The sequence below is a fragment of the Nannospalax galili genome, unplaced genomic scaffold, assembly GCF_000622305.1.
Source record: "Nannospalax galili isolate Female #2095 unplaced genomic scaffold, S.galili_v1.0 scaffold77, whole genome shotgun sequence".
Lineage (NCBI taxonomy): Eukaryota > Metazoa > Chordata > Mammalia > Rodentia > Spalacidae > Nannospalax > Nannospalax galili.
In genome coordinates this window covers 1,141,380-1,156,325 of record NW_008341457.1, presented here as the reverse complement: position 1 = coordinate 1,156,325, position 14,946 = coordinate 1,141,380, and the positions used below count along the sequence as shown (strand labels likewise).

At 56.5% G+C, this 14,946-nt stretch overlaps 2 protein-coding genes across 2 annotated transcripts in view; one reads left to right on the top strand and one right to left on the bottom strand.

Annotated features, from left to right (window-relative positions):
* Positions 1 to 904: 904 nt before the first annotated feature.
* Positions 905 to 2,823, top strand: Rpl36 (ribosomal protein L36). Its single transcript, XM_008836931.2, has 4 exons — positions 905 to 1,058; positions 1,201 to 1,295; positions 2,435 to 2,569; positions 2,685 to 2,823. Exons 2-4 carry the CDS (start codon positions 1,203 to 1,205, stop codon positions 2,772 to 2,774), a joined length of 318 nt encoding a protein of 105 aa, XP_008835153.1. The 5' UTR covers positions 905 to 1,058; positions 1,201 to 1,202; the 3' UTR covers positions 2,775 to 2,823.
* Positions 2,824 to 2,881: 58 nt separating this feature from the next.
* The window catches only part of Lonp1 (lon peptidase 1, mitochondrial), a 14,206-nt gene continuing 2,141 nt past the window's right edge, over positions 2,882 to 14,946 (bottom strand). Inside the window, exons 2-18 of the mRNA XM_008836930.2 lie at positions 14,352 to 14,440; positions 13,572 to 13,691; positions 11,697 to 11,922; positions 10,374 to 10,435; positions 10,146 to 10,275; positions 9,763 to 9,846; positions 8,946 to 9,166; positions 8,001 to 8,139; positions 7,313 to 7,491; positions 5,605 to 5,692; positions 5,393 to 5,515; positions 5,173 to 5,289; positions 4,399 to 4,539; positions 4,061 to 4,226; positions 3,549 to 3,766; positions 3,314 to 3,478; positions 2,882 to 3,173 (exon numbers count right to left, since the gene is read on the bottom strand). Coding sequence (XP_008835152.1) covers positions 2,991 to 3,173; positions 3,314 to 3,478; positions 3,549 to 3,766; positions 4,061 to 4,226; positions 4,399 to 4,539; positions 5,173 to 5,289; positions 5,393 to 5,515; positions 5,605 to 5,692; positions 7,313 to 7,491; positions 8,001 to 8,139; positions 8,946 to 9,166; positions 9,763 to 9,846; positions 10,146 to 10,275; positions 10,374 to 10,435; positions 11,697 to 11,922; positions 13,572 to 13,691; positions 14,352 to 14,440 — 2,451 coding nt within the window. The 3' untranslated portion in view covers positions 2,882 to 2,990. The remainder of the gene's footprint in view (positions 3,174 to 3,313; positions 3,479 to 3,548; positions 3,767 to 4,060; positions 4,227 to 4,398; positions 4,540 to 5,172; positions 5,290 to 5,392; positions 5,516 to 5,604; positions 5,693 to 7,312; positions 7,492 to 8,000; positions 8,140 to 8,945; positions 9,167 to 9,762; positions 9,847 to 10,145; positions 10,276 to 10,373; positions 10,436 to 11,696; positions 11,923 to 13,571; positions 13,692 to 14,351; positions 14,441 to 14,946) is intronic.

Here is a 14,946-nt window from a genome sequence, read left to right as displayed (position 1 = left end):
CTTAAGCTAAGGACCTGAGTTCAATCCCCAGGACTCACATGTTGGAAAGAGAGGATCAATTCCCACAAGTAGGACCTTGACTTCCACACTTGTGGGGCGGTACATGCCCCCCTCCCCCATAAATTAAATGGTTTCGAACTTCTTTGTTTTTGTTTTTTGGAGACTCAGAAATCTCTTAACTGTAAGCCCCTGTAAAAAGACAAATTACTTGTAACATACAGTGGAACCAAATACACATTCCCATCCCAAAAGTGAAGAATACGGGCATAGTGAGGAAACACCAGACCAAAACAAGACCAAAAACCAACAGGGAAAACACCAAATTTCGACTCCTGGGACTTCCAGAGGACTTAGGTGGCTCAGCCTCCACCTTTGCTGTGTGCAACATACATCTCTCTCTTGGGCTGGTACCATGCCCTGTATGCAGATCTTCTTGGCAGATGCTTCACAGCTCTGAAATCACAACCGTCTTCCTGGGGTCTCCATTGGCAACCAGGCTTCACCTTCACAGCTTCATGCAATGGCCAATCAGGGACTTCTTTATGTCCTCCGAAGTTCTGGTTCCAAGGGGCAAAGGTCCATCACGAAGCAGGGAGGCATGGTGGCAGAGGTGGCTGGAGGAGGAGTGGAAGCTAAGCTCTCACATCTTCAAGCAAGCACTGGAAGCAGGAGCATGGATTCGAACTTTTGACAAAGGAGCAGAGTTCCAAACCTGGGCTACAGCCACGCCCACCGTGCCCAAATGCTGGTCTTGGGCTCATCTGAGGCTCCGCCTAGGTGCACATACTCAAAGAAAGTGCAGTCTCTGGCCACCAGGGGGCGAAGGCCGCGCTCTTGCCGCCCTAGCCGACGAATGGGTCCGACAGGTATATATTTATCACAGTCAGTGTGCAGGCTCGCCCAGCCACGCGTGCACAGAGCGCGCCTGAGCCTCCGGCCGCCAGGGGGCGCGCGCGGCGCTCCTGCCTCTTTAGCCAGAGCCACAGGCGGGTCCTAGATATCCCAGCGTTCCTTGCGGCGCCGTCTTTCCTGTCGCGGCGGCCATCGGACAGCTGCAGGTAAGCTTTGGTCTCGGCCGTATCCATCGCCATCGGGGTTCCCGGGCCGTCGGGTCGGAGGGAATCGGGACCCGCGGGTGGGGTGAGAGGGAGCTAGGACACGGGGTCTGAGCGCGGTCTGACCATCGCTTTGCGTCCGCAGCTATGGCTCTGCGCTACCCCATGGCTGTGGGCCTCAACAAGGGCCACAAAGTGACGAAGAACGTGAGCAAGCCGAGGCACAGCCGGCGGCGCGGGGTGAGTGCGGGCGTCATGTGGGGTAGTCCACGCTGTGATCCTGCCTGCGGACGAAAGAGGTGTCTACCGCATGCGTAGTGGGTCCAGATGGTCTGAGGTGGGCGGTGGTGGAAGGGGACAGATAATGCTTGTGCTGGGCGCGTGGCAGGGTTCATGCGCCCCGGTTGGGGTTTCGAGGCGCAGGAAGACTTGAGGACACCGCTCTGTCCCAACTTCCCGGAGTCTTATGCTGGAAGTCATGCCTGGGACCCTGAGCTGGCTCCAAGCTCAGCGACCGCCTGTCATTGTAATGAAATGCCCTCACGCTTATAGTTCGGGGCATCCCTCAACTCCCATATAAGTTAGTTTCCCTGCAGTAGGTTAACACAGACTCAAGACTGTTAAAGGTGCGGAGTCAAAGATGGGTGCTCAGCCTGGCATGGTGGCGCACACCCTGTAGTCCCAGCACTTGGGACACAGAGGCAGGCGGATCTCTGTGAGTTCAAGGCCAGCTGGCTTACATAGTGAGTTCCAGACCAGCTGGGGCGTCAGGGAGACCCTGTTTCAAAAAGACCAGAAAAAGGGGCTGGAGAGATGGCTCATCGGTTCAGAACACCGGCTGTTCTTGCAGAAGACTTGGGTTCAAATCCCAGCACCCACGTGGCCGCCAACAGCTGTCCAGAACTCCGGTCCCAGGGGATCTGACAGTCTTTTCTGATCTCCACCGGCATTGCACGACACGGGTGCACTTACCTACACGCAGGCAATGCACGCATACACATATAATAAGTTTTAAATGACCAAAGGAAAAAAGAGTGCTAAGCTCTAAGTGGGAGATGGGCATCAGCTCCCCCCCCCACCAGGAAGTGCAGGTCTGCAGAAGCACAATACCAGGGTGTTAGCGCATGGCTCAGTGTCTGACCATATGCATGGGATCTCCTGTGCGAGATTAGTCCAGAATCCAGCGTGGCGTGGTAAGCTGTCTCTAGTCCAGGAGCTCTGGGCCAAGGATCTGTACATTGCATCTGGGTCATATTCCCCAGACCTGTCATCCCTCCAGCCACCCCCCATGTGGGGAAATTTAGCACACTGGGGGCCTGAGGATTTAACTAGGCTGGCAGGGAACACCGTCGTGATGCTCGTTGCCCCTTGTTCTTCAGCGCCTCACCAAGCACACCAAGTTTGTGCGGGACATGATCAGGGAGGTGTGTGGCTTTGCGCCCTATGAGCGGCGTGCCATGGAACTGCTCAAGGTGTCTAAGGACAAGCGGGCACTGAAGTTCATCAAGAAGAGGGTAGGTGCCGAGTCTTGTACAGCCTTTAATCCCAGCAGAGGCAGGTGGATCTCTGAGATGGATGCTAACCTGCGTGTAGTGGTGGTCCCTTGGCTGACACTGTCTGTCCTGACAGGTGGGGACACACATCCGTGCCAAAAGGAAGCGGGAGGAGCTGAGCAACGTGCTGGCGGCCCTGAGGAAAGCTGCAGCCAAAAAGGACTAAGCCTAGAGCCCACTTCCTGTCCCCTCAATAAATCTTTCAGAAAACCCTAGTCCTGGCTGCTGCTCTGTGGGGTGCAGGGTACTTACAGGATGACATGTACCACACAATTGCAAACGTTCATTTTATTCATGATCCTACAAGCAGCTCATGGCTCTTTGCCATACCATGATTTTATAGTCAGGTCCCTGGGCTCCTCACCAACCCCACAGCTGGGCATCACCGCTCCACAGCCAGTGCTGCAGGCTCCTGCTCATGCAGAGGAAATGCGATGCGGAAGATGTCTTGGTAGTGCGCCACAAAGTGCACATCCAGGCCCTCCGTGATGAAGGGCGCCAAGTCTGAGAAGTCCTTCCTGTTCTCAGCAGGTAGGATGATGCACGTTATGCCTGCTCGCTTGGCCTGCATGAGGAGGGGATCAATCAGCTGGGAGTAAAGCAGGACCTGCTGCCTGGCAACTTGGAGGCCAGTGGCACCCATTGTGGACAAAGCCAAGGTTGGGTCTGCTCTTATCAGCAGGCCTGCAGGGGCAGGACACTTACCGCAATGGTCTTTTCCTTGATGCCACCCACAGGCAGCACCTTGCCAGTGAGGGAGACCTCACCAGTCATGGCCAGGTTCTGCAGCACTGGCCGCCCCAGAGCCAGGGACAGCAGTGCAGTGACAATCGTACAGCCTGCACTGGGGCCATCCTTTGGGGTAGCGCCCTGCACAGAGGAAGGGAGTGTGAGTGGGTGTGTGATGTATGGGGAAAAAAGGTGACAGTCTGGGGCTGACCTCTGGCACGTGGAGGTGGAGATGTGAGGTTAGCAGGAAGTCATTTTCAGGGTCCCTCTGCATGAGGAAGGCACGGGCAAAGGTGTAGGCAATACGGGCGCTCTCCTTCATCACCTCCCCCAGCTGGCCAGTCACTTCCAGGCTGCCATCCTTGTCCTCCCTGCCGTCTCTCTGTGGTGGCCGCCTAAGGGATGTCTCCACAAACAGTGTGGAGCCTCCTAGAAGGATAGGGAGGAAAAGGCCATGGATGTGGAAGCCCACCATCTCTGGATTTTCACACCACTCCTGGGGTGTTCACTCCCCCTCCTGGGCCCTGCAGGGTGCATGGGGCTTGGGTTGGCTTATCAGCCCAGACTTATGTGTACCACTCAGCTATGGGAACAGTGTGGCCCTCAGCTACGCCCACGTATATGAGGAAGACCACATAGCCCAGCTCAGCCCACTGTGCAGGATGCTGAGTTTTCCTGAGACCTGGTGGAGCGAATGTGGTGCATGCAGGTCCCAGAGCTCACCCATGGCGGTCCAGGCCAGGCCCATGACAACACCAGGTGGTGTCACATCGTACATGCGCTCCACAGTGAACACAGGCTTCCCCACAAAGTCCTGCAGGTTCTCTGGCGTCACCCACACTGTGTCCACCTCCCCACTTACAATCTTGTAGGCAGCCTTCCGCAGCACCTGGGGGTGGGGCCAGAACAGGTGGGGACAGGGCCAAGGAAAGAGGTGAGGGGCAGGACCAGAGGCAGCCAGGTGAGGATGACAAAAGGAGCTAAGCCAGAAGGGCATGTGGCCTGGGGAGGTGGAGCAGCCAGGGGAGGCGGTCATGTCCTAAGTGCTGTGGGCGGCCCACCTTTTCCACCTGCTTCTGCAGGTTGCGCACCCCACTCTCACGGCAGTACTGTTTGATGAGCAGTGTGAGCACATCAGCCGATAGCCTTGCTTTGCTCTCGTCCAGGCCACATAGCACCCGGGCCTGTGGTACCAGGTAGCGCTGCAGAGGAGCCAGAGTCAGGGCAGGAGCCTCAGGGTCACCCATACCCCAAGTCCTCCCAGGAACAGCCTGGCTTAGAACTGCCTGATGGCCTGGCAGCAGGTGTCATTGCACACTGGGCAAACAGGACCCAGCACTGGACACACAGCACTGCCCTTCCTGGGTGACCTCCCACCCCCACAGAACCTGTCATAGCAGCAGAGGCCCCAGGTGCCCCCACAGCCCAGCCACCATCACTGTTCCAACATGTATCGGAGCATGCAGAGAGCGGGGGTACAGTCATGGAACACCACAGTAGGTACAACTCCCACAGTCCAGGGTTCTAAGCCCCTCTTGCCCTCACATCAGCTCTGAAAAACAGGGAGGCACTCAGGCCCCAGCAGACACAGCAGCCCTGGCCACAAGGGCTCAGGAGGGATCACAGTGCCATGTGGAGCACAGCACCCCAAATGGTCCCACCAGGCTGTCCCTTACCATGACACCTCTGCCCAGTGTCTATCTAGGACACCCACAGGCCCTGTCCCTGCATGGGGAGCACCCACCACACAGTGCTGCCCACACCTGCTCTGAGACCTGGATCTCCAATGCCCCTGCAGCTCCCTCTCCCCAACAGCATTGGTCAGCCCTGCTCACCTCAGCAATGGCCAGCTTCTCCTGTGCCACATAGCCAGACACATTGATCATCTCCATTCGGTCCCTCAGTGGCTCGGGGATGGTGTCAGTGACATTGGCTGTGCAGATGAACAGCACCTGAGGACAAGGGGTGCTGGAGGCAGCTGCACTCTTCCCAACCCTCCCTGGCAGCCACCCTCCCCACCCCACCCCAACCCCCACCCTGCAGCAGTGCACTCACCTTGGACAGGTCCACTGGCACATCTAGGTAGTGATCCAGGAAATTGGCATTCTGCTCTGGATCTAGCAGCTCCAGCAGTGCCGAAGATGGGTCGCCCTGGTAGCCACGACCAATCTTGTCCACCTGGGGAGTAAAAGTGGATGGCGTGGGCCATGCCTGACCCCAGGCACGTGTGTGGCCAGGATCCCTCCCTGTCCAGGGTCCACCCTTACCTCATCGATCAGCACTAGCGGGTTCTCAGTCTTTGTCTTCTTCAGACACTGGATGATCTTCCCGGGCATGGCCCCCACGTAGGTGCGCCTGTGGGACACAGTGCCCAGTGAGATTAGCACCCAGTGAGGTTATGGAAGCCAGGGATGGCACCCCAGTCCACTGCCAGTGCACAAGTCAGTGACCCACCATGATCTGACCCCCTAACCCAGAAGTGCACACAACATGACAACAGGGCTGTAAACACTGAGCAGGTTGCCCAATGCCATCTAGAGCTGGGCAACACCAGGTCAGCTAGGAGCCTGCTAACAGCTGCACTCCCTCCCAAACTGTAAAATCCAGTGTACTTTCCCATGGGAGGGGCAAGGAGACTAGGGTGGGGCTTCAGGAAGGGGCAGCAGACACAGCCAGACCCACTGACCACACTGAGGGGGCCTTGCAGTGGGCAGGGGAGCACAGCTCAGGGTGAGTCCTGAGTTCTGGCTCTAGGACTGGGCAGGGTAACCGGCCACAAGACAGCAGAGTTAATTACAAAGGGAGAACCCCACCTGTGCTCAGGAGGGGAGTGGGGGTGTCTGGGGTGACACCCCAGGGTATCTTCAGGAGACACAAAGCAAACAAGCCAAGCAGGGAGCCATGTGGGTAGTGGACAGCATCACAGGCAAAGGACACAGCTGTGAAAAGGCCCTGGGGCAGGACGGAGGGGCAGTGAGGAGGGGAGGTGAGGTGAGCTACAGAGCCATGTAAAGGCCCCATGGGCTACAGGTTGGGCTTTGCTCCCAATGGCAGAGGGAGCCATGCAAGGTATGACGGCAGAGGGGGTTTTGCTGACAAGGTTCTTTTCCCCTTTTTGACAGGGTCTCCCTGAAGCTCCAGCTGCCTCTGCCTCCGAGTGCCAAGCCCTCTCTGCTTTTTCATGTTTTAAAGACCAGTTTCATGCAGCCCATAACCTTGCTATGTAGCTGACGATGACCTTCAACTTCCTGAGCACTGTGATGACAGGTGCATCTCCATTCTGTCCCAGCCAGTTTCCAGCCCTTCGCCCTCTTAGGAAGTCCCACTGACCTTAGCTCAGAGGGCAGGGTGGACCTGCCCTGCCCACTATGAGCTTTACCTTGACTTCTCCCAGATCAGAGACGCTGCCCAGGCCTCTGCTCACGCAAGTGGGCTTTGTCCCACATCAGGGGCCGGGGCACAGCCACAGGCCTAGAAAGGACCACTGCTATGCTAACCTGTCCTGTCCCTCAGACCCCAGCTTGCTGGGCTCCCCCTGGCTGTCCTACAGCCACCCATCCCAGAGCCATCACCTCCCTGGCTCAGGCTACACTGCCTCTCACACCTGGGCCACCAGGAGCAGCGGAACCCAGGTCCCACACTGGCTGTGTGCTTAGGGTGGGTAAACAGCACTGTTTCTGTCCAGGCTGGCCTCAAACCAGTGGCCATCCTGCTCAGCCTATCATGGGCTGCTGGGGTGACAGGAGTGTACCTCCATGCTCGCCTCCACCCTCCCACAGGTTGGAGTGGACAGGTGATCCCCCGCTCTCAGCATGCTTGCTTTGGAGGCAAGATGGTACCACTATACACATGTCCAGCACACACGACCCTGCAGCAGGGATGTGGAGGACAGGCGGGCACACTCTCATAGGGCTGAGAGCCTGCATCCACAAGGGCCCAAAGAACCGCAAGGTGGTGCCAGGCCCAGGCTCCAACCTGTGGCCCTTGATCTCCGCCACGTCCGTCATGCCCCCAACGCTGAAGCGGAAGTACTCGCGGTTGAGTGCTCGTGCGATGGAGCGTGCGATGCTGGTCTTGCCCACGCCAGGTGGCCCGTAGAAGCAGAGGATCTTGCCCTGTGTGGAGCCTCGGAGCTGGCTGACTGCGATGAACTCCTGCAGAGAGCCAGACAACTCAGTGCGACAAGGCTTTCTGATGCCAGGGGCCTTACTGGCCCCCCAGGGGATGCAAGGCAGGCTAGAGTGTACAGTGTCCACAGTGCAGGGCCCACTGAGGCAGCACAGCCACATCAGCAGCCCCTTCTAGGGTTGCTGTCCAGGCAGCAGCACCCACTGGCACACTGAGAGCTTGGTGGATGGCAGGCTGGCAGGGCCTAGGGACACGCCATGATAACATCAGTGGCTCCCACCAATCCAGATCCACCAGGACACCTACCATTGACACAATAACTACCTTAGGGCTTGGGTGCTCTGAGTGGTCACCCAGGCTGCTCTGACAGCAGCAGGTGGGCAGGAAGAGGCTTTAGTCCATCCCCAAACTCCCTCTTTGGCTGTGCTGAGGGGATGGCCCTGGAGGTACCAGGACATGGGGGCTCTGGATGGTAGTAGCAGCCTCACAGAAGGACGCAGTGAGGTAGTCACCCTGGGCAACAGCCAGGGCTCACCAGGATGCGCTTCTTCACATCCTCCATGCCGTAGTGGTCCTCCTCCAGCACCGCCTGTGCCCGCGCCAGGTCCAGGTTCTCATTGCTGTATCTGCCCCACGGAATGGATGTCAGCCAGTCCAAGTAGTTGCGTGTGACGCTGTGGGGACAGAGCATGAATAGGGGCTGGTGGCTACTGCTAAACACAGGAACACAGGCATGATGCTCTCAATTGAGTCAACAGCACCAAAGCTGGGTCTGGCTCAATGGGAAAACAGGTCAGGTCTGCTGATGGCTACCCTGGCTGACCCCTGGGCCAGAGAACTTTCTCTGACAGAAGCTGCCACTGAGGGAAGTTAGGTCAGCAGCAGGCCCTGAGGCCTGCTCACCCACGAAAATGAAGGGTGCACTAGGAACACAGCAAGGCCCCAGGCCAGGACTTCAAGGACAGTCAGCCTTCAGTGTGACAGGAGAGCCACTCAATGGCCAGTGCAGTCGCCTGCAAGGGGCAGAATGGAGCCTGGAGAACACCATGCTGGTCCCGAGAGGCTACAGGAGAGACTTACACAAAGAAATGGGACACAGGCTAGCCTGGACCACACACGCCAGTGTAATAGTGGTCCCAAGAGGGAGGCAGTGCCCAGGGCCTTGTGGAGAACAGAATGGGGGCCTGGAGACAGAGTCCAGTGGCCTCGCACAGCAGCAGAACAGACATTATGGTGCAGCCGCCAGAACACAGTAGGCTGCAGCCTGGGGCCCACCTGCCTAATGCCTGCTTCCTGGGCCATCCTGGGCCATCTCAGGCAGCAGACAGTTTGACAGTGGTTCATGTCCCCATGCAGGACACAGAGCAGCCGCAACTCCAAAGCAGTCTCCTGACTCACAGGGGACACAGCCAGGGCCACAGCCCTGACTCTGTGGCGGAGCACAGCGATTGAGGTGACGGTCAGAGCCCCAGGGACTCACTTGAACTCAGAGGAGTGGTTGTCCAGCAGGGCCAGCTTACTTAGCTCCTCATCTACCACATCCATCACATGCTTGGGCACCACCAGCGTGCGCAGGCGTTCCCGGAACTTGTCCTCGATGGCGTCCTTGTCCTCCTTCTCCAGCCCCAGCTCCTTCTTGATGATTTTCAGCTGCTCCTGCAGCAGGTACTTGCGGTGTGTCTGCTTGATCTTCTCCTCCACCTGAGGGTGGGCGGCCACGACTGGAGGGAGGGCTCAACCCTGCACCAAGGCCCTGGGCCATGGGGCTCACACCAGAAATGAGACACATACCCTAAGTCTGTGTCTGGGGATGAACTGGCCTGGTGCAGCTGAGCTGCCTCCACCCAGTGCCTGCCACTGGAGGATGGCTGCTCTGGTGACAGGCTGAGAGCTGCTTTCTTGGCCACAAAAATCACCAAGCTCCCCAGTTACATGCAAGATGTAGACCTGTGCTCTATTGTTTCTGATTTTGAGGCAGGGTTTCATATAGCCCTGGCTGTCCTCTATCACTGTGTGGCCGAGGATGATCCTGAATTCCAGATCCTCATGCCTCCACCTGTCCAGTGCTGAGATGACAGGCATGTACCACTACGCCTGGTTTCTGGGATGCTGGGGATGAGCGTTCTGCCCACTGAGCCTGGTCTGGGCATTTCTGCTACAGCAAAATGTAACTCCTAGCTCCTGTCCCAGGCTCCAGAGGCAGAGTTCCCACAGGGCACTGCTCAAGTGCAGGAGCTCTGTCTAAGTCAGCCTGGCCAACACAGCAAAAGACTTGGCATGTGGCCTTCCCCGCTCACCTCACGGCCCAGGCGCTGTTGCAGCTTGCTCAGCTCAAACTCCTTCTTCAGGAGCGACAGGGCCTTATAGAGACGCTTCAGGATCTGCAGGAACCAGAGTGTGCTGGGGACATTCAGCAGGGACCCCTAAGTCACACAGTGCACCAGCACACACAACAAGTGACCATGCCCCACCAAACCTATGCACCTCACATCCACTCCCATAGACCAACCTGGAAACCCAGCATGGCTAGGGGAAAGTAAGGCTGGCATCACCACCTCACTGTGGATCTGCCCAGGACCTGCTGACTGTATAGCACCACAAGGATCAGTACACTGCCGGCTGGGCCCACAGCAGACATCCCCAGACGCTAGATACCCAGTGGACTGGGTCAGCCACTCACATTGGTCTCCTCCAACACATCCTGCAGCTCATGCGACTCAGCGCCTGTCAGAGCGGCGCCCATGTCACTCAGGTAGATGGGGTTGTCCACCACACGTTGGCCAGCCTGCATCATCTGCAGCACTGACTCTCTGTGGATGGATCACAAACCTCAGTGCTGTTCCTTCGCATGCAGGGACGCCCAAGTCCTCAGCAGTGTGGGCTTGTTCCCTGCCAGCCCCCCACTCACCTATATAGAGGGTTCAAGGCAATGATGTCACGGATGGTCTTCACGATCTCTGCGGTCAGGGCCTGGCAAGCAGGGACCAGAACAGTCAGGAGGCCTGGTAGCCCGACCAGAGGCAGACACGGCCACTGAGGGGGAGCACTCACCTCTCACCCACCCAGCCCTGGCTGAAGACAGACTTAGGGACCACAGAGAGGAACCCAAGTTCATCAGCAACAAGAACTTGGAGTAAAAACTAAAACCAAGGGTGGCGAGAGGGCTCAGTGAGTGAAGGGGCTTGTTACCAAGCCTGGTGATCCATCCCTGGATCTCACATGGCAGGAGAGAAGGCACTCCTGCACCACACTCAACACACACAAACAAACATGAAAAAAGGGAAATAAAACCAAAGTGAGTCCCAAGGCCACTGGGAGCCTGTGCCTAGAACAATCACTTTCCATGGGGAGGGCAGGGATGCTTTCCACTTTCCATGTCTTTCTGGGTTTCTGTTTTCATTGTTTTTTCAGGGAGGACGTCACAATACAGCCCAGGCCTCCAAGTCCAGCAATCCTCCTGCCTCAGCCTCTGCAGTGTTGGGACTGCAAGCATGTGCTACCACTGCCAGCAGGACAACCTCCCAGCCTGGTGTCCAGTCACTGGCTTTGTCCCCGACTGAGTCCATGTTGCAGAAGGGACAGGGATGGCCCCCACCTACCCAGTCCAGTATCTTAGGGGGCTCCAGCCTTCTCTCAAAGCCACTGAGTTCAGCCCCAGGCCTTCCGTACTGTGAGCCCAACACAGGAAGGCTGCTGCAGGAGTGTTACTTTAAACAGAATGACTCCGGGGCCTCCTGCAGCCCGGTTAGGCTACAGGCAAAGGTTCCAGCGCCCTGAGCAGACATCACCAATGGATCCCAGCACTCCTTCCACAGGGCTCAACAGCAGCCTAGAGGCCTGGCCCCTCCCATAGCCCCCAGTGGAGGTTCGTGCCCCACACCCACAGGACACACCCCAGGATTCATTAGCTTTGCTAACTATCCCTGTCCACAGGCCTGCTTATGCCTTGAAGGAAGGACTGCCTAAGTTTGGGGTCAGGGTGGCAGTGAGGGAGGCACAGGGACAAGCGCTCTGGAGAAAGCTAGAGGCCTGTGCAGCAGTCATGTGCTGGTGCAGAATTGGGTTCAAGTCCTGCCTCCTCCTGGAGGAGCAGAGGGCCCAGTGCTGCCCACCCAAGCTCCTACCAGGATTCTGTGCTCTTTCCACGAATGAGAGCTGGGCCTGACAGGTGGCTCTCTGTGAGGTCCTGGGGCATGTTGAGGGTACCCTGCAGACAGGGCACTCCACTTACTTTGACCTCTTCAGTGACCTGGAAGTCTTCATGGACAATGTTCTCCACCTCCACCATTAGCACCTCCCTGGTGGATGTGGGGGGCCCAGCCACCCCCTCAGGCTGGGGCTTGACGCCCAGCTCCTCTTCTGTCTCCTTCCTGCCCCGCTTTGGCTTTCTCCGAGTCTTCTGCTTGTTCTCAGGCTCCTCCTCAGGCTCCACCTCCAGCTGCCGGCTAATATGGATCCTGGGGATGGATAGGGCAGGTGGATACAGCTGAGCTACCAGCACATGCAAAAGTCCCAGGGCCCTAGGGTCTGCAGCCACTAAGGCTGGGAGGTCACTGGGTCCTCATACCCCATGACCATTGCCTCCTCTTCCACAAGACCACCCCCGCAAACACCCCAGCTGCCTCCTAGAATTGCTGTGGTAAAGGCCCCAAGGCCTCACAGAACACCCAGGATAGCTAAGCACTGGCCTGTTCAATACTCCTGTTCCACCCCTGACCCTGAACAGAGGCCTTCCTCACTCTAAGTCAGTTGGCCTCTACCTCTGCTCTCTGCCTTCCAGGACTGAGGGAGACACACACTGACACCTGTGGACATTTTTCTCTCTGTTCCCTAAAGGAGGAGTTAGAACAGTTCTATGCAAAATGTTACACTGTATCAGGTTTAGAAGTCATCTACAGGTGACAAGGTTCAGGAGAGGGGGTTACAGAGAGGGCTAAATGGTAAAGACCCTTGCTACCAAGCAGGATAGAGTTGAGTCCTAAGATCCACACAGTGGGCAGAGCTCACTACCCCCAACTTGTCCTTTGACCTCCACACGTGCACACACACCACACACAAATAAATAAATAAATAAATAAATAAATAAATAATAAATAAATAAATAAATGGGCTGGAGAGGTGGCTCAGCAGTTAAGAGCACTAGCTGTTCTTGCTGAGAACCAGGGTTCAGTTCCCAGCACCTACACAGCAGCTAACGACTGCCCCTAACTCCACTTCCAGGGGATTCAATACCCTCTTCTGGCCTCCTTGGGCATTGTACAACATGGGTACACTCACATACATGCAGGCAAAACACTCATACACATGAAATAAAAATAAATCAATCAAGAAATAAGTTTAAAAAAACTTAAATGGGCCAGGTGTGGTAGCACACACCTTTAATCCCAGCATTTGGGAGGCAGAGGCAAGTGGTCTACATAGTAAGTTCCAGGACAGCTGGGGCTACAGGGAGATCTTATCTCAAAAAAGACACACACCACCCCCTCCAAAAAATTAAATGGGCTAGGAGTGGTGGTGCACGCCTTTAATCCCAGCACTTGGGAGGCAAAGGCAGGGGGATCTCTGCAAAATCAAGGCCAGCCTGGTCTACATAGCAAGTTCCAGGCCAGCTGGGGTACAAGGAGACCCTGTCTAAAGAGGCAAAATAAAAACAAAAAACTCAACAAAACAAACTAGAAAACGGCCACAAATGTTGTAGTTTGGCAACAAAGCACTGTCTCCCTGGTGACTACAGTGGCATCAACTGCCCAGCAAACGGAGAACAGAAACACTGCTGGCCCTGGCCAGGTTCAACATAGAAAACCCAAACTAAACCTCACAAGCAATTTCCAGAGAACACATCAATGCTGCTATGTGATGTTAAAGACTCCGGAGTTGGGGCTGGGGGCAGAGCTCACTGGTGAACAGGCTCACCTGGGTTGTGCAAAGGGCCCGAGCTGTACCTCAGCACAGCAGACAGGGCCAAGGCTGACAGAGCCATGGCCACTTCCATGGGTGCTGCTGGTACACACAGGGCCATGTATGGAGCCACTAATGTCTACAGGTGGCAGGCACTGCCATCCAGACCCTGTGTCTCAGCCTTAGCACACCCAGCTTTACCCCACACCTTCTGTGGCCTGTGAGGATCATGCGTAGTTTGTCCCCAAGGTCCTGCATCTCGTGGATCTGGGCGAAAGTCCCCGTGTGGTAGATCTCGTCCAGGCTCTCTACCACGTCTGACTCATTGCTGAGGAGACAGACACAAAGGCATGTTGGCTGCTGTTGCGTTATGGCGGGGGGCGGGGGGGGGTCTCTGGTTGAGAGGAGAGAGAGAGAAGCAGCGCTTTATAGGTCACTGCCACATACCAGGGCACAGGCCTGCTCTCCTGTGGGACAAGGAGACCTGAGGGAGAGGCTGCTAGCCCAGCACAGCTGGCCTCAGTGACAGCACACAGTGGGCAGATACCTGCTGAGCCACAACAGGGGCCTCATGGGACCTTGGTTGACCTCCTCTCTGCTGCACAGAGCCTGCTGGGAGCCTGAGTACTGTGTGGAATGCAGAACAGCTGGGGGCTGCCTCACATTCACTTGAGGCCTCCAGTTCACCTCCCCACCCGGACAATACAGTAAATAACATGTTGTCTACAGTACAGTGCTGGGCAGAATGCTGGGAGGCCCCCAGGCCAGGAGAGGGTTCCTCACTGAGGGATTCTAGGCTGTCACTCTAGAGACCCAGCAGCCACACCTCCAATGAATACACTGAGTCTGGAGCTGAGAGTGGCAAGCGAAGACCTTGGCATAGTCTAAGATGGCAACGCACTGGGCTGATGACCTTGTCCTTGGTCCCTTTGAGCTCAAGGTGAACAGTCACCTTTTCTGTGAAGTGGCTTCAGGAGGGAAGACTCACTTGTCATCCTTCTTTAGAAAGACTCCCACATAGGGCTGGGCCAGACGGACTTTCCTTCTCAGTAGCTCAACCAGCTTCTTATTTTTAACCTGGCAGGACAACGATCCCACAGTGAGATGCTGATTTGTCGGGCACCCACAACATGAATCGGATTTAACGTCCAGCTGCAAAACGTGTGCCGCTGGCAGAAAGGTCTCAGTTTGAAAATCATAGTTTTGGTGTCAGGACACAGCCCAGGGTGACAGTGCATGCCTGCAAGCCTGGCAACAGGGAAACTGAGGAAGGAGTTCCAGGGGAGCCTGGCTAACAGAGAGAGATAAAGTCAAGAGGGGGAACAGGAGTACAATTCACAGCTGTGCCCACCACACTGGTGGCTGTGCTTCCAGCTCTCATGAGTGATCTCTGAGGTGTGCCCTGCCTGACGCTCCCATGCCCCCAAGCCCTCCTAGGCCAGGTCTGGTCCTTTTATTAAAACTGAGAATAGGAATGCCAGGTGTGGTGGTATGCACCTTTAATCTGAACCCTCCGGAGGCAGGGGGGATCTCTTCAAGATCAAAGCCACCCTGGTTCACATCATGACTCCCAGATGGGCTGT

Bases quoted from the DNA above. Each gene is read 5' to 3' on its own strand.
- Rpl36 (XM_008836931.2), top strand. From the start codon at position 1,203: ATGGCTCTGCGCTACCCCATGGCTGTGGGCCTCAACAAGGGCCACAAA. The intron at 1,296-2,434 runs GTGAGTGCGGGC...CTTGTTCTTCAG, and splicing joins GGCACAGCCGGCGGCGCGGG to CGCCTCACCAAGCACACCAA. The intron at 2,570-2,684 runs GTAGGTGCCGAG...CTGTCCTGACAG, and splicing joins TGAAGTTCATCAAGAAGAGG to GTGGGGACACACATCCGTGC.